Below are 25,771 nucleotides of genomic sequence, written 5' to 3' on the forward strand. Positions count from 1 at the left end.
GGACAGGTAACTGAGTAACACTCATACAAACGGAGATAGCATAATCAATATTTTTGTGATTTATCATGAACTCACAAGGCCCTAATTGCATGCTCTTATGTTAATTTGTTTTTACAAAAATACAAACATACCTACTTGGCCAGTTGCCACTATGTTGGTAAACTTGGGGTGCTGATTTACAGTGAGGCACAAAATATCATCATTGTGTTCCTGGTAAAAAGACTGAGAGCCTAAAAAAAAAAAAAATCCAACTTTAATTAAAACATTTATACACACATAGACATGGTTAATGTTTGAAAATTTTACGATATTTGTTAGAAAACAAATTAGAAAATTACAGTGATGTTGCAGTTTGGAGCTTAAAACCAGGAAACAGAAACTCCTAATTTTTTATCTTGATTTTAACATACAGCACTCAATAACTCCAAACTACTCTCTCAAGTTTTCTACATCAAGTTGCTTAAATATCACAGAAACAAATGGCATTGTGTTACTCTCTAAAAGGTCTAAGTTATCTAAACTAAACTGGTTATTGGGAATGAATGTATGTGATATGGAGGACTGAAAAGTAAACAAAAAAAATTGACTTCGTCTTAAAAAAAACATTAAACTATAATGACCCCATTGTTCAGCTGTTTTAGTTTCTGTGATCATTTTAAAAAGCAAATTTCAGAAAGCTATTACCAAAATAATAAAATCTTTACTTCCTTCAAAATTCAGTCACCAGAAACATTTAAATATATTTAGTTTGCTTATGCAGGTACTATGAAACTTCTCTACAGACTGAATTTTCAGCAACAAATAATAATTTTCCCATATACTTTTATAAGATTTAAAGCATACCAGTTACTTCATAAACTGTAACTCCATGTGTGTGAAGAAACATTTTTCCTCAAGTGGGTTTTCTCCTACCTGTTGCCACATTATACAAGATCCCAATAGATGCAGTATGATATATTACATCAGCACCATCATTCAAATAGTGCACATTGTTTCTGCAGTCCTTGCCTCGGTACCCAAATACCAGCTCCAAAATTAGATCCTAAAAAAGATATTTACACCTATTAGACAGTCAAAACCTTAAAGCAATTATGAACTTTACAATCTTTTTCCAGGATTTTATTTTTCAAATATGTCCTTATGCAGTAAAGGAAAAGGAGTTTAACGATGTCTCAAACCAAAAGAAACAGATGCTGCCTTCCCTGTCAGCTTACATTGCTGCTCATTCTTGCCGTACACAGTCGTGTCATCTTATCTCTGTTTAGTTGATGCTGTAGAATATTTATATGTGTATACACACACATGTATATATACACAGAAAGAGATACTCATACACATGCATATAAATAAACAAATTACAGTGGGCCAAGAAGAATGCAGCTCTTTTGATGTATAAGACAATAAGAAACAAAGAATGACAAACACTGGTCCACAATTTAATTCCAGCTGGCAATTAAGAAAGCTGAATTACAACCTAAAACTTCTAGAACACTGATGGCAAAAGGCCGTTTATTATGCTACACCAAACATTTTGTTTCATATCATAGAAAATATTTCAGCTGATATGAAGAACTGCATTTTTCAAGGTTAGATGAAATTTCCACTTCAGATTAATCAAAAGTGAGTATACTTACTTGCCTTGGCCATGTAATGAAAAAAAAACAGGTGCCTGAGCTAAAGGCATCATTAATAGATTTTTAAAAATTATTTTATTTTTAAAACTGTTAACGATGATGAAAGTTTTAAAATAAAGTGAAAAAAAATTTGCAGTAAAAGATGCTTAGTTTTTTTAGTGATAATACACCCGTTAACAATTCAGTTATTTAAACAAGACATATTGCTTTCTACACACTGCACTTAAAAGGTTTTCTTGTTAGTAAGAATCAAGTTGTGCTCCATTTTGTTTGCAGGAAAAAGTAATATCAGGCTTTTTTGGATTTACCAAAAAAAATTCTCTCCCACTTTTTTTGCTGTTTATTTACTCACTATTCAATATTTCCATCTTTGATACATTTAAAATTAAACAATAATATGGTGTGTCCACAAACGTGTTAATTTCTGGCAAAAAAAGTCCTAAAAGGAGAGGAAGAGGAAGAGGAGATCAGTGTTTTTCTTACCTCTATAGGTCTCTTTTTTTTCCCAACATTATTTGTCTGAAGTTTCTCAGGCTGTGGCAATGCCCTACTAACTGGTGGTCTGAAATAAAGAACTGTGAATAAGAGAAGGCTGTCCGTCACCCATTCCATACTAACACAGTACCTTCCAACCTCTTACTGCATATGGAAAATGTACAGTCCTATCCTGCTTAATTGATATTTGTATTCATCTTTAAAAAAAATACCTCTGTCAAAGGAAAAAAAAAAAAACCACCTTTGTTTAACATGCTAGGTTTTCCAACATTTCTTCAACAATCCATGAGGTTAATGTTCTACAATGAATGACCACTGATACAATATTCTTAGCTTTTTCATGATATATTGTTAAGGTACTTCCATCTTCTCTGTAGCAATTTTTATTGGATAAACTTTAAAGGCTTACCTGATTAACCTAAATACTTGAGATAATAATTCCTGTTCCCACATGCCTTCAGCAGGCCCTAACTTTTCTCATTTTTGTAATTGTTTGTACAGAACCCCAGGTACACCTGCCCATTCACTCTCACATCAACAGAAACAAGTTATTGATCAATGCTTAGTTGGAAGTAAACCATCACCATGCAAATGCATGAATATTAGCCATAACTTATGTTCCACTGTTCTGAATAGTCCAGATTTAAGAATTCTCAACTAGGTATGTTTGAGAAATATCTGTAACATATCTTTCAGATTATGTTTAACTGTTCATATACAAAGAAACATACAAGCAAATAAATTTTATTTATCAAAATTATGCAATTATTTCTAGTAATTTGCAGGAGCATTGCTCATTGATTCTATACATATAGCATATGTAGCCATGAAAGAAACCCATAAGTTTGACCCTTAAGAGGAACAATTCATTTTTAAAAAATCCTATGTATAGATTCAATGAAATTCAGATGACTATCCAGTAGGCACCGTGGCAAACTAATATCACACATAAAGCAACAGGTTACCTCTCTTTCATATTTGCTTTTTAGTATGAAGTACTTTTAATTCCATCTCTGCTCTTGAATGACTTTGATGCAAAATAGTCACCGTGTCTTTTCTAAGAACAATAGACTATGATTTGTTTGTACACTGTATATTTTGAACTACATTCAAAAAGTATTTTTTCAGTTATTCAAATAAAATACCGTTTTCTGAGCTTTATTCCTCCATTTTCCCTGCCTAATTTTAGTACAATTTATAGATTGATGTCATATCATCAATCAAAAGATTTGTACATATTATAATGCAAATTATACTGCAACTATAAACTGTGTTCTGAGATGCTTCAGTTCCTTCCTCTACACTTAGAAGCTTGTAAAGTACCTATGGAAAAAAAAATTTACAAAAGAAAAACAGGTTATGAAAAATTTCTGTTGGTAAAGAAGTCTGTCGGATGCCTGGGTCACTCAAACACAATCAAGTTTATTTAAAATTGGCTATTGTGTTAGGTAGGGCCAGAGGGAGGTACTTGAAATACTTAATTCAGCATCATAAATCTAGATTTTATGAAATGTAAAATCTTTACAATAGAAAATCCAAATCCAGATCTAAAAAGAAATATTGCTACTTTACATTGCGGAGTTAATACAACGAGTCTTTTCACAGGGAGGGAACATGGGCTGTATTAAACAAATTCTTATTAGAGCAAAATATGAAATAATTTGAAGCTAAAAAGAAAATTCAAGGCATGAAGGAAAATAACTAAGGCTCATATTCATTCATTAAAAAGTGAAAACTAAAACAGAGAACACTAATTCAAGTATGGAGAAAGACTTTTATACACAAAGAATGGCAGTCTAACACTTGTTTTTTGCCACTCCAAAATTCTTACTCTTGGAAAACAGACTTCCAATAAACTGGCAGTAAAGGCAAAATCTGGGGACATCTACCATATATAGCAATGCAGGTCAGAAAAGGAGTCCAATGTGGATATGCACTAAAGGTCTCCTTGCTCAGAGACAAATATTAAAAGATAGCAGCATTTAAATACACTCTTTCAGTTCTGCTTGAAATATGCCTGCTGGGAATGTACCCTCAGACTTCAGTCTCAAAGGTCCTCAGTTACACATCTTTTTTTCCTCTCCGAGGTCTCCAGTTAGAAGGAATTCACATACATCTTGAGACAGAAAAGCAAAGCATTTGAATTTCTCTTTCAGTTATAGCCTGGAACTAGCTCACAGCCATAGCATCCTGTCCCTTAGTCTGTGAAGGTGAAAAAGTATTCTAACTTTTGGAACAGAGGAGGAAAAGCAAACCAAGCATGGTCTGGGCTGCCCTCATTATCTACACAGGCATGTTGGCCAGTACAGGAAGCAAGGAATACATCTGATTTCTGTCAGCAATCCCATCATCCAATTTCATGACCACTCTTGAATCACTACTGTCTCTCAACCAGCTTTTTCCAGGTCTTATCCTTGATGAGAAATTCCTAGCCTCCCCAGCTATTTTCCAGGTTCTTTCTTCTCTTCTGTCCTATCACCACTGACTCCTAGCATCCTCTCATCTAGCCTGTCATATTACAACAATAGCATCGCTAAGTACGTTTAAAATTCTCACTTCTTAATTTTAAAAAAATAAAGAAACTACACTTTTATTTAGCAGTTTCTAAATTATCAACAGAAAACACTCCCAATAGGTCACAATGTTTATTATATTAAGTATATACGGCGAGAGGTCATCTAAAGTTTTGCAGAGGAAAAAATCTTTCACCGTATTTGTTCCCCACCTTCACTGTAGACGAGCAATTTCAGTTACAAATACACTGATCAAGAGGTAACAGGTATCTCCCAGTGTCATAGAAGCCTTCTTATCACTGTGTGCTACTCAAATTGAATCAAATCCAATCAAGTAAAACTACTGAAATGCATGAACAAAAATTGAAAGGCACAGATTTGGTTTGGGGAATAGGCTTTCTGAAAGCACTTCAGTGATACAGAGAATAAAAACCTGCCCTTATTAATTCAAGTAAATGAAGAGACAGACAAAGAGTGAAACTAATACAGCCAAGGTCCAATTAAAACTTGCAGGGGCAGGGAGGGGGAATCAGACAGCTTCATCAAATATCTGAGGTAAATTTACATTAAGACTCCCTCTTCTCTTGTAAAGAACAACTTTTTTTTTCCCCCCACTATCTTTTTTGAAATGGTCATGCTGACCTCCCAAAATATTAACAAATAAAGATTTGTTTGGGTTTTGGAGTGGGTTTGGGGTTTTTTGCATATGAATAGAAGTACTGCTTAAAACTGACCAAATTCTAGTGCTTACAATCTCTGAAGTTAAATGGCAAAAATAATAACCAGTTCTCTGCCTGTGCAATCAAAAGTCTTTGAAGAATGAACAGGGTTAACAAGTTACCTGAATTGCACATACCCATGATTATACATATCCTGTTAATTTATGGCTAAGAATTATAATTATTGAAATACATCTAATACCTGATTTGTGTAACAGGTTAATGATATTAAGAGTTGCTAACCAATTTTTTTCCTACCTACAGCTTATTACTTTGAATTATTGTTAAAGTTCCTTAATTCCTTTGATACCTCCATAATTGCTGCTCATTTATTAGGCAACTAGGAGCACACTTATAAATGCAAGTTCCTTAAAAAACACTTATACAAAAGTGTTTCCTTAAAAACCACTTACATAATGTTGACTTTAAATTCTTTTTTAAATTAAGCAAACACAACATGTACCTTTCTCTTTTTAAACATGGAAATCAGGAACAATGCTGAAGTGCTGAAAATTTAAAGATTGTATACCAGTGATTCTGTTGGTCCTAACCATTAGTTTCCCCAAGAATCGGCGGGGGGGCGACACCTATAATAAATAGTATCATTGTTCACTAGTTTTCCACTGTCATGTTACCTCTTCTCTCATCCCATGCAGCAGCTATAAAATCAAACAACAAGTACAGTAGGGAGTATTGCAGAAATGGGAAACTGGCATGCTGTTTGTTGTGCATGCTGCTTCTACTGGAACATTGTAGAACACAAAAAGGCTTCTGGAGAAAAAGAAACCCAGCTGTCAATGACATATTAAGGACTAAAAAGAAAATCACAATGCCATCTTACTCAGCTGTGAAGCATCAACACCCAAGATATGATTGCCAGCCTACAGACACCAGCAGAAAAAAATCCAAACCTTCTTGAAGAAAGGAAAGTAGAAAAAGATACACTCCCCTTACAGTTCCAGAGAGCCTTCCTAGCTGAGGGAGAAGCGTAATTTCTGATGCTTTTCAGACAGCAAGGAAATCTTTAAATGTAGCTGTCTTTATATTACATTGCAGCCAGCACATGGAACAAGAATGTCAGATTCCAGATCTAGTAATCTTGCATAAATTTCTCTACTACTTCGAACAGCAAACTAAAAAGTATATCAGTAACTAATGCCACTCTTTAAAAAACAAAAAAACAAACAAATCTATGAAAAGTAGCACAAGAGCAAATTAAGATTTTGGATCAAAGACAGGAGACTACTATGCATTACCATCAAAAAACCCCACCTGATCTGAAGCAAGAAGCCCAAACTGTATGGAACCGAGTCCAGTTCTCTTAAGACAATTCCTAACAATCTATCCATAAAAATCTTTTTATGCCCATCTCGATTTAGAGCTTCTAAGAAGAAAAAAGGCATTCCCAGAAACGCTATTATTAGGAGGAACATATTAGTGTATGTTTATCAGTTGTCAGAGGCTAGTGCTGTTTGACTGCTGTTGCAAAGATACATAAAAACCAGAAACTGAGGGAAGGCTGCATAGGTCAGGGGAGATTCAAAGAAATTAAAAGGATACATCTAAACCAGCAGCTGAAATCCCTGTAATTACATATTTGAGGTAAAGAAAATGAAAAGTAGGTTCAACAGGTTCTTCCCTGAAAACAAATGCAAAAAAAAAAAAAACCACCCCACAAAACCAAACCACCAAAACCAAGCTTAATATCAGTAGGAAAATTGATGACCATAGGCCATCCAGACAGCTCTGGAGTAGAAGTGAGTGACAATGCTGGTGCTGAGCAGGCAGGCAGCATGCAAGGGCTGTAGGCTCCATCACTGGAGGTCAGTCCTGCTTTACAGATGGGGGTAAGGGAAGATTGAGCAAAACTGCCCAATCCACCTCCTGCTCACTCCAGCATGCTTCCAAATATGTTGTATTTTTAATTCCTGATTTGTCATGGACAATCCAGCAACAGTCTTATTACTGTTGCTCTAGAAATTGATAAAACACAGCATAAAGAACCCTTCTTCCACTCATCACCCTCACATTTGACACAGAGCATTCAAGCTCATTCCTTTCAGGTTCTCCCCCCGCCCCCTCTTGTTTCATTTATGTACCTGAAAGATAGAGGAAAAAGTGAGTTAGAGAAAAAAAAAAAGGCAGAAAAATTAAATAGAGCAGGAGAGCATACCTAAAGTTTCATGAAAGCACTAAAAACTGAAAGGACATGGCGCTGGTTTATATTACTGGAACTGAACTGACTGGAAATGAAGATTTCTCTGCTGCTTGGATCTAGAATGTGGCATTTTTATAACATTTGCTGTCTCCTAATCCCTTGTGATAGAATGGGAGAAGAGGTAAAACAATCTCAGATTATACAACCGCTTGAAAAGACCATCTATACTTAAAGGCTGTACAGATAAACATATACAAATATAAGGTGATATCCATCCTTAGCCAATCATTAGATTACATTTACATTTGTACATTACCATACAAAAGAATAGGTAAGATTGGTCAATAAAACTTGGCTTGACAATTTATACTCAGCTACATTATCTCAGAGGTCACCCAAACAATTTATAGAAATACTCATCTGTGAAAGACTAACTCTATATTGATTCAGAGCAGTGGAACTGGAATGCAAATTACAAGCACGTGTGTACTTTTTCCCAATTAAGTTTCAAGATGACAACTTGTGCATTTAAAAGCAGGAATGTTGAAGGACACCAGAATACATTTTCCAAGGGCTTTTTTTAAAGGTGTGAAAGCTGAAGATATTTTCATTTTCTATTTAATGTGCAGAAAAGTGGCATATACAACAGTGGTCATATACCTGCATGTATAACTGGCTGCATGCTCAAGAACTGTGTGCAAAAGATGGGAAGGAGAACATGAAGAACATTTTGGGGTGAATGCACATATGGATGGGGTCAGTTTGAACATGTGGAAGGAGAGTTCCAGCCATCTATCATAGGGGAAATAAATACCTTAATATTGACACTTTATTTTCAAGATGAAAAGAGAATCAGTAAATATATTTTAATATTACTTGTTATGAGATCATAAAATGGAATACAAGCATTTTGAAGTAGTTCGTGAAGCGAAGAAATCCCTTTTTCATAGTTTTAGACATAGTTTCAATATTATTGATACTGCTACCCATGTTGTCTTGTATGGTGTATTTCATTCCCTATTTTTATTACTGATACTGAGTTTCTAAAGTTATTCACAGAACGAGGGATGGTCTTATGTGGTTAATATCAACTGTCATCAATTCTTTGAGTTCCATGGTAATTTATGACAATGTCAATTACAATATTTATTTCTGTTTTAAAAATCCAAGTGTTATTTTGGGCATGATTTCATGAAGCAAGTTATAGCTGTTGGTACAGAAGAAAAACTCCCTTCCTGTGAGGGTCACCACAGCTGCACCTCATACTTTGGGGGACTTACAGAGAACTTAGCAGTTGATTTTGCACTAGCCTTCAGCATGAAGCAACTTTCATTGCCCTCCTCAAAAGGTGTTGGAAAGCATGAAGTAGAGAATTGATTTTAAAAGTAAGAAGGAGTTCCTTCCATTCACTCAGAGTCACTTGTGAAACTTCAGAGGTCTGATTTCCATTAGAAGATAATGAAACCTGGTATTTTTTAAACTATTGCTTTTTGACAAGGATTAGTCGTAATTATTTTCATATGTCCTATGAGTAGTAAGTGCCATTTTGTATGCACCAATATGGATATAGGTAACCTACTACTTAAATAATTTAGCAACATGTACACCTTGACATCTCAGGTGAGACTGTCCCATCAAATGTAAAACAATCCACCTTTAAGGTGGATAGCTGTCCACTAGGGACTGGAGAGAGTGCTAATCTCTATATTTTAATAAATATTATTGAAAAATATTATTTGTAAAACATAGGCACATTTAATGGTCCTTGTAGTTAATTTTATATTGGTAGGTAAATAAGTATCTAGCATATTGTATGGAACAGAACTACAACGAAGATACGTAAATTTAAAATTTGTAATACAGCAATATTCTGAAGAGTGATAGGTGCATGATATAGCACCCAACATGACAGATGGCTTTTTAGGGATAATGGGAGATGACAGTAAAATATGGACTAGATAGCAAAATAAAAGCATTACCTGGAACCTCTTTTCAGCAGCAGGTGGGAAAGAGAAAAGCATTACTTATACAAGTTTTGCTGAAAGCTAGTTGTCAGTGAATTATTCATAGAAAGAATTATTATTGACTTTCTGGTTTGTTTACCTCTTTTTACAACAAGGGGATTATTCACAACTTCATAGGTTATGTAAATCTATTGTTTGTACAGAAAACTCCCATTCACTTAAACAGGAATTATGAAAAATGCTGGCATAAGAATATAAGTCTTAAGAATGACTCCTACTGCAAACAGAGAAAGAAAGCAGACACAGACCCAAAAACCTCTGAAATATATCAAGTGTTTAAAGAGTTGGCAAACACAACACCTGAATTACCAAAGGAAGGTTTTGCAGGTTTAACTTCCCGAAATGAGCTGATAAACAGTCAACTCACTATTCAAGACAGATGTTCAAGTTCACTCATAAAAACACATTCAGTTACACTAAAATACAATTATCTCAGCTAGTCAAAATGTGTGGGGTACTGAGCACTGCTGATATATACTGAGTTTTTTCATGGTTATTTAATTCAGTTTATGTTGACTGAAGATATCTGGGCATCTGTTTCACAAATTTGTTGCACTGGATGGGGTTTTTTTCAGTCACATATGATGCATACTCCTATACTTCGACTAGCAAAAAATCATTATTAACCATCAGAATATATGGGCATGTACAGATTATTTCCTAATATCTGTACTATGCATGGGCAGTTTGCATTAGTCTGATTAGCAGATATGCTTTCTTTGTTTTGATTTGCTTTTCTTTTAAGAACCACCAAGCAATTCCACTGCAGCAAAGACACTAGTTATCAGTCCTTTTCACTTATAGGCGAAACAAAAAAAAGTGAGTTCTCTCTCATCTGTTAGGGAAAACATTCCAGAAAATTAAGAAAACAGTGTTACCAACCTACAAATAGATTTCCCACCCCCCCTAGTGAAAATAACATGTTTTACTGAATCTCTTCTAATTAGTTCCAACTTTATTCTGCAATGCAAGACTGATGCACTATTTCTTCATACAGGAAACAGCTAAATCTTTTCTCCCAATAAAATTCAAATGCATCTTGACCAGGTTTTACAGTCAATAACATGCAATTCTTCAAGGACTACAGAATTCAAATACCTTCAGATATTTTTCAGAATAAGCACTATGCAGGGGAAATGAGAGTTTCTCCAAGAATGGAGCACAGTTTTCTCTTACAATTTTCCTGAGTACACTGAACCAAACAGTCACATAGTCAGAGAAAAATTTTTAGCTTTCATTTGGCAGTTTCAATTCTTTACTCTCCAATTCTACGTTTTCAATCTCATGATTTAAGTATGGAACAAGATTTTCCACATGGACCATATATGACACATCTAATTATTAGCTGGTAAATATTTACATATATGGAGATATGATAGGATGCCTAATTACTACAAGTCAGATTTCATAAAAGGCTTTTGTGCTGTCTTCATCACTGAAATACTGAAATACATCAATTTCATACTGAAATACTTATTTAGAGCTGTATTCAACCTATCTAGCAATATGCCTGTGTTTCAGTTATCCTTTTCTTGAGGTGTTCGATAAATGCATATTGTTCACATAACTTCTTAGGTTCTATTGATAAAATCAGTCTACACAGATCATAACCCAAATACAAATCTTGCAACCCTCATCACTGGGCCATGCAATCATTCCTCTAGACATTTCTTTCCTGGTCATATCTGATTATTTTAGTTGCAAAATGAATAGGTTTTTTTCCTTGCATTCAAAACTGGAGATGAATTGGTAAACCTTGATAGTTTGGTAATTGGCTTTTTGATTTCCTCAAAGGACATGAGTTAGCTCAGCTTTGGGAGGAAAAAATAATTACCTCAAACTGGCAAAGGGAGATCATTTCTTTCCATAATTTCTAGTCTATCACTAGTGCTCAGAGACACAGTAATACAAGTAACTAACGATAATGAAATTCTTGCTTGTGAAGAATGAAATATCCAGAAATCTCAGGGTTTTCAATCTCAAGATTAACGCTCTGCACTAATGTACATTCCAATGTGCAGAAACTGATTCACAGAAAGGTTAGCTTCAAAAACCCCTGCTTTCTTTCCAAAACTGTTAAAAGAAAAAACTGAATTGAAACTTTCCTGTAATCTAATTTATTCTGCAAACAGGGTGAACAGAGAGAGGGAAGAAGCTGCTAATAGAAAGTCCCTTGCTACAATTTTTCACTTTGATTCCTGGCTTCTCCCCTCTCCCAAATCACACAAGTTGACAGAGCGAAAGGAGAGGATAAAGCTGATTTTCTACAAAAAGAACTTTGGAATTTGTGCTATTTACATTCATATCACAAGTCACTACACTGGCAAGCAGAAAAATCTAATTGCATTCCATCCATTTATCCAAAACATATGGAAGATGTTCGTATAAATTCTCTGAATTTCAGTGGCAATTACAAGGTGATAATTGTGAGGTTCAGATACAGGAAACCTCATTTCAGTAGCTTCCTCCCTCTCTTATCCCCTTGAAAGTAAACTACTTACTTCCAAGTCTTCCATCTAAAATAGGTTATGTATTTTTGCATATGTCCTTCTACACACAAAAAAAATCCTCAAGACCAAAAAAAAAAAAAAAAAAACTTTCAGAAGCAATTTTGCCACAATGCCTGTTTCTGAATTGCATCTGGGAGTGGATGCAGAGCATCTAAAGAATTTTCAAAATATATAAAACACTGGGATCTTTCCATACAAGAGATCTCAGCACATGAACCGAGTAATAATATGTATTAAGAAAACAGGATAGTGACAACTATGAGAGACAAACTCTTTCAGAGGTTTTAGTTGCTTGCAAATCTTTGTAAGGTAAATGGTAAATTGATGGTGACAAATTAAACCAGAATTCCTGGTGGTTTAGTTTTGAGATCTCTTGGTACAGCCGTTCTTATCTAAGGTACATTAATCACAGCATCCTCCCTTTGACAGTGACAAATACTGAACACTTCAGGGAGTATAAGAACAGAATAAGAATGGAGTGATAATCTCCAGTGATTTGCAGTTCAGGGAGTAGCTGAGCCAGAAATGTTTTCAAAATTAACTGTCCATGATGGATTTTTCTTCTGAGCACAAAAATATACTAGGAAAAAACTTTCAGTAAAGGATAGAAACAGTTCTCAAATTTATTTTGTGCTGCTGAATATCCATAAAGATATTACACAACCACATTAGAGACACAGTAGACATCTTTTCACATAAAAATATTATCTTTTAGTATTATTATTCAGAAATTATAAATAATTCAAATTCTAGACATAAGTGCTGCCTCACAGCCAATGACATTTTGTGTTTTCAATAGAAGTTAAAATATGTATTCCAATGTCAATGATCTATTATGGTAATTTTACTACTACAGAATGGCATATCATTAGTAGAGGTGGCCTTAAACTACACTGCAAGCAGACCGTAAACCAACTGAATCTGAATGAAATCTTGAGTTCTAGCATCCGTAAGTTTTTCAAAAAAAGTGCCTGAAATGTAAGGCTTCAACATATTTCTATTCAGCATATCAACTTTTACACTTTAGCACTAGTATCTCTTATTTTCAAAAAATACCTGTCCCACTAACTTCTAAGAGAAAGCTAAAAATAACATTCAGACTTATTAACTCTAGACAACTGTCTGCCGATTTTTTCAAATCATTATGTTATGTAATGAAGTAATGCTGATTTAAGACTTGGAAAGAAAGTCCCTATGCAACCTTTTTAATTTCAAAACTTCCAATAAAATGAAAATACTTGTACGGGAACCTACAAGAGCAAATAAAAATAATGGTTTTCAAATACACAACCGAAAGCAAGCTGAAACAGCTCTGAAGCTAATACAATCTTGTAGGTCTTCCATTTAAATTTCTCCTTACTGTCCCAAAACAAAGACTGAACACTACCACTGCCATGCTACCATCTCCCTTCACTCTCAGCATCAGTGGGCCACATTAGAATGACTTACTGCCAGCTGTATTCTTTTATAGCTTGCATTTTCTGGTCATGCGTGCTCTCTAGTACTAGACCCCACTAATCCAGTTGCTTTTTAATTATGGGAACTATGCAAAACTGCAAATGGTTATACCTGAAAGTTGGAGCTTGGTGTGCAGCAAACTTTCTTCCATTCATCTCTAAATCCTTCTTTACAACATGCATTGTTTTCTTCTTCAACTGTCTCAAGCAGTAGATAAAACAGACCTAAACATTTAAGGCTTCAAAAATATTTACCTTATTTATTTTCTTTCAAATACTGAATTGCTTAGGTAAGATTGTTACCAAAAAAAAAAAGTCCCAGAAAAAGCAAGGAAAATAATGTTTGTCCTGAAGGAAAAAATAAAGGTAGTGCTGCCTAGAAGTATGAGTTGATGCAACTCACATCTCAAGTTAATGTGTTAGCCATAAAAATGATTAAGACACAGAAATATCCACTACTAGTAAAACTGCTGTTGTGAAGGGGAAAACAAATTTCTTTTTTAACTTCTGCTACTGCAAAGAAAAAAAGTAATTTATGAGCAAAACCAGAAAACCGAGAACAGGGCACTACCTCTGTTGGAGAGCAAAAATAATCCTTTGTTCAGATTCATGTTCTGGGAATTGCATTTACATTTTCAATTAAGGGTCTCTGGAAGAAAATAATTATGCTACACCAAAAGCAGAATCCCATGTTCCATACTTCACAGAGAAGTTACCTACCCACCAGACTACAGTGTTTTGCAGCATCTTTTGCTTATTCTCCCTTTCTGACCCTAGGGATTCTTTCATTCCTTTCTGCAGAGCTTTAGCAAAAACGAGTGACACTGTTTTGACCCACCTGGTGATGTGTATTTGAATTTTTGATAGACTAAATGGCCTAAAACTCTGATTTCCTACATCATCCTACTACTTATAACATAAAAGGTGAGATCAACTTAACCTTTCTAATAATATTAGAATCAAAATAATTCTAGTGAATCAATTTTTGGTACCCAGTTGAGTAATTTCTGGTCTCTATCCAGGCCCCTGTCTCGGACTACAACTCCTGGCCTTGCAGATGCGCTTTTGTGGGAAGTAGGAAACAGATGAGATTTCAGGTATGGTTCTTCCTTTAGTGTTCTCCTATTGTTTATCTCATTTAATACTCTGGATACTAAAAATCATATTCCTTCTATATAGAGGCAACTTCACTACTCAGCTAGTGTTTATGAATTCCACTTCAGCTGTCAAGTACAGGTAAGTAGTAACTACATTTTTGGTATGGTCTTTAAAGTCATTATACATAACCTTAGAGTTCAATTATCTGGTAGTATTTATTTCCATCTTCTCCCACAGAGAAGTGAACTCTTCCTACACTCAATAGTAAAAGAGGTTCAGATACTTTCTGATAAGGAATCTCCTTTACACACAAAGCCAAAATTACTTGAAAGACATTCTCAGAGGTGCATTCTACACTGGTGTGCACCTGTGATCCTGAGAATACATCGATTCCATTAAAGTGTTACTACAAGAAACCTATCTCTTCTAATGTTTGGCAGTCAATATAACAAGCCCACACATAACATGGAATGCCACAGATGCACTACCCACACTCTGAGCAGTACACCCAAGTACCCTGTAAACAAACACACACAGAAGAAAAGTCTGTATAAGTTATACATGCTCTGTATAACTTATACAGAAACACTGACTTTACAGATACACATTTTTTAAAAGCCTAAAAACAGAATTAATTTGATAAAGGTTGTTAGTGGTACGATCTAAAATTTAGATGAAGACAGTGGCTTTCTTGATTATGTCAAGTTGTGTGCAGAAGGATACACAGAGATTAACACAATTCTATCATCTGTTACCACAGGGACGTGGTTTCATTGTGGAAACAGGGTCCAGGTAGGTATGAGAGGAGTTCTCCTTTCTTAACCAGTGTAGGTCCAAGTGTCCTGGCAGCTCAGTCTACAAGTCTGAAGGGTGGCCTACAGCCTAAGGATTTGTTGTGCTACAAACGTAAGAGCATGTTTTTGAGTATGCATATATTCTAAATGGAGTATGTGCAAAAACTCATTAACTAATGCAGGCATCTAAGCTAGTGACCCTGCATATCATATTAATCCTATGTGGACCTAGCAGCTCAGATCCTTAAGTAGCATAGGTGCATTGGTAAAATGCTGCAGCCAAGTCAATAACACTCCTCTTGTCCCTGAAGCTTTATTAGCTCCAACACAGTGGTGCAGACATAGTGATACTGCTCGTATAGCCACTTCAGGCATCTCTGCAACATGCTCCTTGCACTTTTTATGCCATGTTGGACCTCTGCACCAACACTGTGATACAGTCTTACGGAAGTCCACAAGCAGTTAGGCTACCTGACTATGGTTACTTAAGTCAAGCTGTTCCTTAGCCACCCCAAAGCACTGAGGAAAAGAGGATGAGATTTGATCACCTCCTCCCAAATACTCTATTTAGCACCCACTCATGTCTATTCAGACTGAGAACTGGGCTTATTCTTTGTCCCTTATCCTTTTTCTAACCCTTAACAAGCTACTATTTAATAGTAAAGAGTCAAAGCCTTCACTTCTATTGCAAAGAATAACTACTTTCCCAAGCAGCTTAAGTTATTAAAATGTGTTTGATCCTGGACTTTGTGTAAAAGAACTTACCTCACTACCCCCTGCCTTCATAGGAAGCAAAAGGAAAGGGAAATAAAAATAAAATAAAAATTAGTATATATGAAAGTAGACTTACTAAAATATTTACCAATCTTACACAATATTAACTTCAGCAGAACAGAAGTTAAAATGCATACAGTAACCATATTCTGTTTTTATTCTTCACAAAAACTTTTCTTTGAAGTTTTAGGGCCCCAAACTTTCAAACAATGCAGACAATGGAATCCTTTCAGGAACTTCCATGCATTTTGGATCAGAACCTAGTTACCTTACTACAGAATTAATTGTATTTAATATTTTATTTGAAACTGGAAAAACACAACTCATTCAGCTTCCAGAAACAATTATTGAAAGAAATACAAGCAGTTTACAATTTCATTTAAAAAAAAACAAAACACCTTTTATCACAGCTTTCACTAACAAGAGTAAATATAAATCCAAAATGTTGATGCCATACACGTTATTTCTTTTTGATTTCCACATCAAATACATCTAATTAATAAACAAAAAGACCATTTTTCATTTTAAATGCAAGACAGGGAGCCACAGCTTTATATACAGGCATCCATTCCCTCCTTCAGCAACACAACTTGAAAACAGAAGATGACACCAAAACTCCCACAAACGGCAGGTTGCATTTCTCAACAAGGGCATCACAGATTTGTCAGCTTCACTGTGGAAAGAGGAATGTGCACTATAACAGAACTCCTCACATTCCTGCAGGAAGTTTCCAATCTGCCATTTCTCTATATCCTTACTCCTAATTGTACTGTGTTGCGTTTTCCTCACTTCCCTCTCCTCAACACTAGCGTTCCTCAATCACCACTGTATCATGTTAGGAATCCCTCTTTTCTTTTCTCTCACATACACTGTCCACATCAATTTTGCTGACAACAAACAACTTTCAGGGTCCTGTGCTCACTTACAGATTCTACAACAGATTATGTTCTAGTGGTTATAAATTCTTTTTCTTATTTCACATCTACTTTACCTGCTGGTCTTTTTTTACTCTTCTCCCCGTCCCCTTCTCTTCTAAAGCATACGATAGTGAACCAAGCAATACAACTAACACTGGAAAGCAATCAACTTCATTTTCCAAGACTCATTAATAGAAACTGCAGAACCACTGGACAGAATTTTTCAAAGAAAGGTAAAAGTTATCCGGAGACAGAAAAAATGCAAGGAGAAATTACAGCTGAATTAGATTAGTTTGTTGGCAAAAACAAAAAATTGTGAGCTGTCTTTCAATAAAACAATTGTACAGCTTCATGCCTATAATGCCATCACTAGATACCACTCGGTATTCAAGTTTCAAAAAGAACATATTATCAAACACCAGCAAATAGCTCGGTTATGTCAAGAAACTCCCCAAACATAATAAAATACATACATCATTTGTAGTCTTTTGCGCTCTCTGAAAAAGAGATACAGCCTAGTCCTCAGGCAAGACTTTTCTCACTTTTTTTTTTCTCCAAACAAATATTTCCACTCTTTTTACACATACCCTTTTAAGACATATATATATTCTAATATAATTATGTTTTACTATTAATCATCTTTTCAGATTGCTTTCTTGACTAGAATTGTAACTTAGCAATTACCTTTCATCTAAGGTTGGCTCCTTTTGTTGCAGATGAGGCTTAATTCCAAACATTGGTCTAATGTTTGTTGATAAGGCTTTGATGGTGTAATTAATTTCATTTTCCCTTGTCACATCGCTGTCATAACCTAACAAAATCAGAGTGAACAGTATCAAAACAAAATAAGATACCAGAAAAAAAAAATAAATCATAATTTGTGCAGCTTTCAACAATGTACTGGACTACAAGAACAATTATACCATGTATTATTAGTAACATAAATACACAACAGAAAGAAAGTAGCTGGGAATAATGAACATTGTTAATAAAAGACATTCTAAGAAAAAAATTATCTACAGTATCTTTGTGGAAAAAATGATTAACAAAAATTCAAGGGACATTCAAAGCTACCCCATTTCTGCTTGGTTGGCCTTAACTCAGGCTCACTAACAAAGGACCTCGCTGCATGGCACCTGCTGTTAAGTTCTGGAAGATTTAGCGCCAGGTTGTTCTCAGTTTCAGGATCCATCCATTAGAATGGAATCTATAGGTCTGCACAGGGTTCCTAAGCAGGTGACTGCTTAGGGACAGTCAGGCACATCAAGATGATGTTTACTATAGTAAACGTACTATAGTAAAATATAGTACTATAGTAAACATGGCAAAAAGGCTAAGCAGTGACAGGGTTGTTACTTACCCTCCATTTTTTTCAAAGATCGAGACTACTAATGCCAACTTTATGAATAGTTCTTAACTCTAACTGAAATTAACAGGACCTGGTGAAGATAAACTTTTGTGGAAAAAGATGTCAATGTCTTTTCTTCTAAAGCTTAGCAGACCTCTCTTTCTTTTAGAGTATTTTTGAACACACAGCTTAAGAGGGTTCTGTGTAAAGCACCAGAGCCTAGGGAAGGTTATTGGGCAAAGATGTGCTAACAGGTCACAGGCAGAAGCTCAACAAAGACTCTGAAGATTGCAATTTTTGATTCAGAAAGGTAAAGTTGGCCAAGTCCCCCTGCAAGCAATTAAATTACTTTGCAGATGTAGTCTTCAATATTTTTAAGCAGAAAGACAGTGCATAAAAATTCTTCTCCAATGAATGTTTAATATGCCTCTAATATTTAAAGTGTCTCTTTGTTCATTTAGCAGATTTCAGTGAAAACTGAAGTTAATTTATTACACAAAATTATTTAAAGAGTAGCAGTGATAGTTTAAAAATGCTTGAAGACTGAGGAATTGACAAGGAGGAAAAATTGCACTTGGGAGCAGAGAGAACAAGTTTGGAGGCTCATGAACCCTTGGAATTTTAACATGAAAAGAAAAACATTAAGTATGGCAAACCCAACAGAAGTTAATTCTACAAAATGTAATTAACACTTTATAACTATTGATATTATGATCTTGCAATAGATTGTTCCAGATATGAACATCAGTCTATCTCAGTCTACTATGCTTTCATGTTATGGAAACAAATGCTATAACATCAAGGTAACTATGATTTCACGTTATACAGATTTCAACATCATTCCGTTAGAATTAGTGCCCAAATCTAAACTGTGATGAATGTGTTTTTCTATATAGATTTTTGAAGTTACCTATAATTGGCACTCAATATTTTTTCATTTAAAAGATGTCAAGAGTCTTTTTATATACTCTGACTCAAAGCAGTAAGTCAAACACTTCATTATCATTTTCTTCACAACAGTTTATCAGTCCTTTCCCCCAAAAGAAATTTTAAAGTTTTTGAAGTGTCTTCACTATTTAAGATTAAAACAATCATATAAATACATATAATAAAACTTGATTATTTCTAAATTAGCAGTTTTCCATTAATAGAGTCTTCTTGAGATAGCATAATCCAGCTAGTTTTATAAATTATTACTGACCTCCATCTTCTTCAGAATCTAGATCAGACTCTTCACTGTCACACTGCCTGCTATCTCGATGTCCTTCCATCTCATAAGTCCACAGCATTAAAGAAGTGTCTGCTCCTCCAACAGTGACCAACAAACTGTCGTCATAGGTCCAACGGACATTTGTTACATGGGTACTGTGAGCAACATATCTCTTAAATTTTCCAAACTTTCCCTAAGAAGGGAGAAGAAAAGGCACAGATCAAATTTAACCAGGCTGCTAGATAAAACTGAAATGAGTTGCCAGTGCACAACAGGTTCTTAACTTCTTTACGGTTTATGCTTCAGCTGTTTTGTATTCATATGATTTGCCAAGTTCCTCTCCTATAGCAACTTCATGAAATGTTAACGGTATTTCCATAGCAAGCATGCAAGAATTTGTTTATAAACAGATTCCAGCAATAAACACTGGATTATTTTTCCTAAGAGAGAAAATAATCTAACAGATTAAGAATAAAATGTACACAGAATATTCTGAGTCAATACTTGTGCACTGTTACTATCCCTAGCATGACAAAATATTCAAAATTGAAGACATATTTACTGATAAATATACAGGAAAACTAGAAAGGTTCTAGAAGAGCACTAAATATATAATTGCTTCTGGAATGGCTTTTCTATGATGCGTGATTAAATAATATTAAAGCTCTTCATCTTAGAGAAAAATGACTGAGGTTGGACAGAATGAAGGTCTATAAAATCATGAGTGAAATGAACGTGAGGAAGAAGTGTCCATGTCTTCTAAAACAAGAGCTTAAGGGGCTAAAAACATCAGTGATAAAAACCACACTGAGGATATTAATGCCTAAGATATTATTAGACAGTGCCTGTCCCATTCCCATTCTTACCGTTTTTCCTATGCATTTGCCACTGTCAGCGATAGGACACTACAGGAGATGGCTCTTTAGTCTGACCTGGAATGGTCATTCTTACTGACTAAAAGTTTAATGCACTGCGAATTGCAGTGTAATATTGAATGCTTTATTTGTTCATAAGGACAAAAGTATAAAAGCACTATTTTGTTCTGAGTGATGAATTTTTACAGTTTTGAAAAGGCAGTTTTATTAATCAATCTTCTCCGTGAACAGTTGAAAATTACTTACTTTAGCAGGGTATCGAAACAGTTTCACAAATCCAAAATCATCTCCTGTGGCTAATACTTTACTATCACTAGTGAGGCATGAAGCAGTTACATCTGTGACTTCACCAATTATTGGCCAGATTCCTTCACAGCAAGAGCCCAAAACACTTGTCCATGATGCCCAGCCAATCTTTTCTACCTACAAAAACAACTTGTTTGAGACAGAGCATGCTTCTTCCCAGGCAGTTTTCTTCCATATCTGATTTCAAGAAAAAGTCCTTGCACTGAAAGATACATCACATCTAAAAGATAATATTTTTAACGTGTTAACCATTTATTTTCTGACTATTCAGGATTTCATTCGAGATCCTTAATTTTACCTCTATTAACTTCCAGTTCCAAAACATCTAGAAGTATTTAAAAAAATTTGACCTTACCTGCCCTTCCAGGCTAGAGAAAACAAATTATTTTTTTCAACACTGCCTTTCAATCTCATAGAAAATACTATTTGAAAATTATCCATTTTCACTCTCTGCCCTATGACACTGCTCTATGTCTGAGAAAACAAATCAGTATTATAGCTACAATATACTACACTTGCCTATGTATATTATGTATACTATGTTGCATTGTTATGTAAAGAGAGAATTGAGGTCTTCCACAGCAAGGTTAGGGCTAAGTAATCTGCAATAGGTTTTCAAAGGTGTTTAGGTACCAAAAGAGGCATACAGAAGTCCTGTGAGATTTTCATGAGTAAGTCACCAAATGTCCATTTCTTAACAGAAGAGACAGATGTGATATCCTCTATGTATTTTATCATTCTGGTTACATTATCTAATTGAACAGGCTGCAAAAAAGGATGAAGGACAGCAAATGCCTAAACAGAAGCTTTTTCAACAGACCAGTTAAAATTATAGTTTACACATCACTCGCTCTTATGTGGTATAGGTGGTTGTATCATAACTCTAATTTGCAAACAAGTTAAGAAGGCAGTCTATTTCCTCACCTCCAAACTAGGAATTGTCTGTTTTTTCCCACGAGGAGCTTCAAAAAACAACTGCTCTTTAGCACCAGTGTTGACTTGCAAGAGCTTCCCTATAAAACATATTACATATTGTATATTAACATTAAACAGAAGATTCCATTTTACCAAAAAAAAAAAAAAAAAAAAAAAAGGGTTACTTCAAAATTTTTGTTGCTAACAGCATTACACAAATTATTTGTTTCCATTGGAAAAAGTTGCATATATAAACAGTGGATCTGGAAGTATGGGCTTCTGAAGATCTGAGTCCTTTGACCCCTTAGATTCACAGTCTTCCCTCCTCTCTTTGAAAACTGTAATAATGCATCACTCCTCTCCTGTTTGTGGTTGTCCCATCAGATAGTACACAAAATGTACTGGGTCTAATTCAGAGCTTGTTTGTGACAACTGGCTGACCAGTATGCATGCACTCTTGGGACTGAGAAGTACATATGCTGCCTGGCCAATGGCTGCTTCCAAGCAGCTGAATTCTGCTTGCCTTTATACTACTTCTTTTCTGAGGGAAATTCTCATTAATGTTTCTGTCCTCTTCCTGTTTTAAAAAATCTCAGAAGAAGCTAACTTATAACCCTCCTTCAAATTAAATTGGACTGTTTCAAAAGTCATTATGTAGAGGAATAAGAGCAGGAACTAACAGATTGCACAACTGCACTGCCTTGTTTTTGTATGAAACAGGACTAAAGTTAATATTTAAATTAATCACGTATTAAGACCCAGAAAGACAGGAAATCCAGTCTTTCTGCTATTTTTGACAACAAGGATACATATTCCTGAGCTACAGATGCAACTGCATTATGCAGTACATTATTCAAGAAGTAGAAGTCAAACAATAAACACAGAAGATAAAAAAAACAAAACAAAACCAAAAACCAAACCAATCTACAGAGACAATTTATTTTACTCCAAATTGCACAACTTCTAAATACATAAATAGTAGTAAAAATTATGTTTTTATATTTATTCAGATGCTGTGAGCATATTCAGAAACTAAAGAAACAAATCTGTAAGTGATACCATAAATTCATACTGTAGATGTATAGTATTTAGTCTATAATGTAATCAATCTTGCAGTAGATTTTTAGAATGAATGCTACTTACCTCTTACGTCCCAGTCCATGTGTGTGATGTAGCTGGAGGCTCCCTTGCAGATTCCTACTCGTTTACTGCTCATTACATTGTAAATATCTACGAAGTTGTCACAGGATGCCACAGCTAAGTACTTCCCAGCCCCTAAAACACATCAGCAGAAACACAAGACATTTTCAAAAATTGTAGTGCTCTGTATATTAAACACAAGTACATTCTGGAATTTAGCTATATGCAACTCACACTTCTTTGAAATGAGCTTGCTAATTTATACATAGTACCCGACAGACTAATGTCCATACCACATAATCAAAATCAGTATGACATATACAACCATGACATCATTACATCTTCAAACAATAAAAAACATTTGATGAAATTTTAAACATTTATTGCACTCAGAAAGTGGTAAGGCTTAGGCAACCAGAAAGTAATGTTGCATGAGAACTGGAATCAGTAATTTGCATCAAATTTCTCCTACAGAAGAGTATTTTCACTGAAGTAGTCTTATTAGTTTAGGCCATACATTTGAGTTCCTAAATAAGAGCTGTACTGTTTGAAAAAAACTAGCCTCACTGGGAGTGCTAAGCACTGTAGGGGCAAAAGAAGAAAAAAGACAACGCTAGAACTTTCTGACACATCAGTTTCAAGTATTCTCATTAGCTAACAGTAACCTCAGTGAAGAGCCAAACTTATGCAGCTCATAAAGTGTAACCCTAGGGACCTAGAGAGGCTGCTGGATGTTCATGACTTCAAATTGACTGTTGCATTCAGGAGGTTACTATGAGCAAACCTATTCCAACAATCTCATCCTTAAATGAGCAACACAGGACTTCACACCTAATATTTTTCAAAATGTTAATATTAGCCTTGCTAACTTATTTGTTACATGTAAAAGAGTACTACAAATCTCTACATCTTTTATGTTTTAAAGGTTATAAAGCTTGCTTGAACAACCTTGATATAAAAATCTTCATTTTAAATCACTTACCAGGAGAAAATCGGATCTCTGAAATAACATCTTTCCTGTGCTGGAAAGAGACTAGATCCTCCAGGGTATCCGCATTAACTATCAAAAAACTTCCGTCGTTGAGACCAACAGCTAATGCTTTTCCATCAGGAGAAAAGCAGCAACATCTACCTCCTATGAGGAATACAGAAATGGCATTCAGGTACATTTACAGTGCATAATCCCTCTTTTAGGTTTATTTTTCCAGTAGTAAAGGAAAGCTATTCTTATAGTACATGGTCTAATGAAATTTTTTAGATGCTGCCAGGATCATTTCCAAGCTCTACCTCTGCGACAGCACACAGAAGCTATTGGCAAATCGACAAGTACACAACCCCAGCATCTTAGACTACATTTATTTGCATATTAATTGACATATGTTCTACATTAGTAATTCAGATTAATCACTGTTGTCTATATATTTTTAATTTGCTCCTTCTTAGTATCTGGCGCCAGTTGTTTGTTACCATTTGCTCTGGTAAGGAGAACACAGCTGGAAAAGACCTTCTGGACTCACAGAATCCAGTCATTTGCTATCATGGTCACTATGTCATATAATCCTTTTAATAAACATGTCAAATTTCATTTGAAAAACAGTTTAATTTCCAATCTAAATTTATTTATGGTTAGCTTATATAGACTTGTTTCCATGTCAGAATTTTCCATTAGCGGAAATATTTTTCCCCACTATTTGTTCCTCTGATTAACTTGTACACAGTAATCCTTTATTTAGCTGACTCCACCACAAAGCTTCTCATTCATTATCCTGTAGCTCCTCTTTCTCCATACTCAACTTTCAGTTTAACTTTGTTCAGCTGAACACAGATGAGAAGTGTACACCAAAAATATTCTGATTAGTCTCTTATAAAGTACATGACTACTTCAATATGTCCTGGGAAAAATACCTCACTATCACACGTAATTGTCATCCTGTGATCAGCTAGAACATCCTAAGCCCTCTGCTCCTCAGTTACTCTTCAGCTACACCAATCTTTTTCTTACAGTCATCGAGTCTTGCCTTTTTAAATTACCAAATATTATCTCATTTCCATTACTACAGTGTGCAGAAGTATCCAGCTCTTTCTGTACAGTACACAGGTGCTTTTTAAGATTGCCAAAGCAACTCAAAATGTGTCTCATCAGCAAATTAAGTCATCACAGTCCTTATTTTTCTGCCAAAACTACTCTTAAAATATTAAGAAATATCAGCTTTAATACTTGAGCAGACTTCACCAACTTGAAACTTTTTTGTTTAATCCCTGCTTGTGCCAGCTCATGACTCTTCTTACATTTACTTTATCAATCAAAATAATCTTCAACTAAGCTTCCTATAAGGTTTGGATCAAAATGCTTCACTGAAAGCCAAACAGATAAAGCCTATTTTATTCCTTTGTCTAGCAAAGCATATCTATCATTAAAAGCTTGTTAAGGCCAGTCTGGTGTAATCCTAAAAAAGTCTCCTTATACGATGTCACTTACAACAGATTTTCCATCTGTCAAAATAGAATTTAGTTATATAGTATACGAGTAAGAATTTTATGACTGTTGCCTTTCCTTGACATTCCAGATTCTTCTGACATTCACAAAGAAGAGAAATGCAACATTACTTCTAAGATTTCTTCCAAAAATTTCTAGATTCAATGTCCTCCACTGTTCAAAATTGCTTGCAATACTATAAGCAACATGGCAGATTTATGTAATTGGCTTAACTTTTATTGTAAATTCACCGACTTAAATATGTTACAATTGCAAATAATCTTAGAACAGTATTACATAGAAATCTTTCATACAGATTCATTAGCTTAAGGGCTACATAACGTGAACATAGCATCGATAAAATAATTTGAGCAAAGAAAGGAACTTATTCAGTCTTGCTTTTGAAAG

The 25,771-nt window shown here is 34.9% G+C and overlaps 1 protein-coding gene across 9 annotated transcripts in view; it reads right to left on the bottom strand.

Moving 5' to 3' along the window:
- EML5 (EMAP like 5) overlaps positions 1-25,771 on the bottom strand; it is a 120,103-nt gene that overhangs the window by 25,786 nt on the left and 68,546 nt on the right. For 5 of the 9 annotated variants that reach the window (XM_072864956.1, XM_072864955.1, XM_072864953.1 and 2 more), the window contains exons 22-30: positions 23,870-24,022; positions 22,891-23,022; positions 21,757-21,845; positions 20,773-20,949; positions 19,643-19,844; positions 17,778-17,904; positions 2,118-2,196; positions 913-1,042; positions 136-230 (exon numbers count right to left, since the gene is read on the bottom strand). In XM_072864956.1, the coding sequence (XP_072721057.1) occupies positions 136-230; positions 913-1,042; positions 2,118-2,196; positions 17,778-17,904; positions 19,643-19,844; positions 20,773-20,949; positions 21,757-21,845; positions 22,891-23,022; positions 23,870-24,022 (1,184 nt within the window). Of the gene's footprint in view, positions 1-131; positions 231-912; positions 1,043-2,117; positions 2,197-16,522; positions 16,850-17,777; positions 17,905-19,642; positions 19,845-20,772; positions 20,950-21,756; positions 21,846-22,890; positions 23,023-23,869; positions 24,023-25,771 lie in introns of those variants that run through there. The other 4 variants (XR_012043041.1, XM_072864958.1, XM_072864957.1 and 1 more) reach the window with 2 other exon arrangements.

This window comes from Ciconia boyciana, chromosome 6, assembly GCF_034638445.1.
Source record: "Ciconia boyciana chromosome 6, ASM3463844v1, whole genome shotgun sequence".
Lineage (NCBI taxonomy): Eukaryota > Metazoa > Chordata > Aves > Ciconiiformes > Ciconiidae > Ciconia > Ciconia boyciana.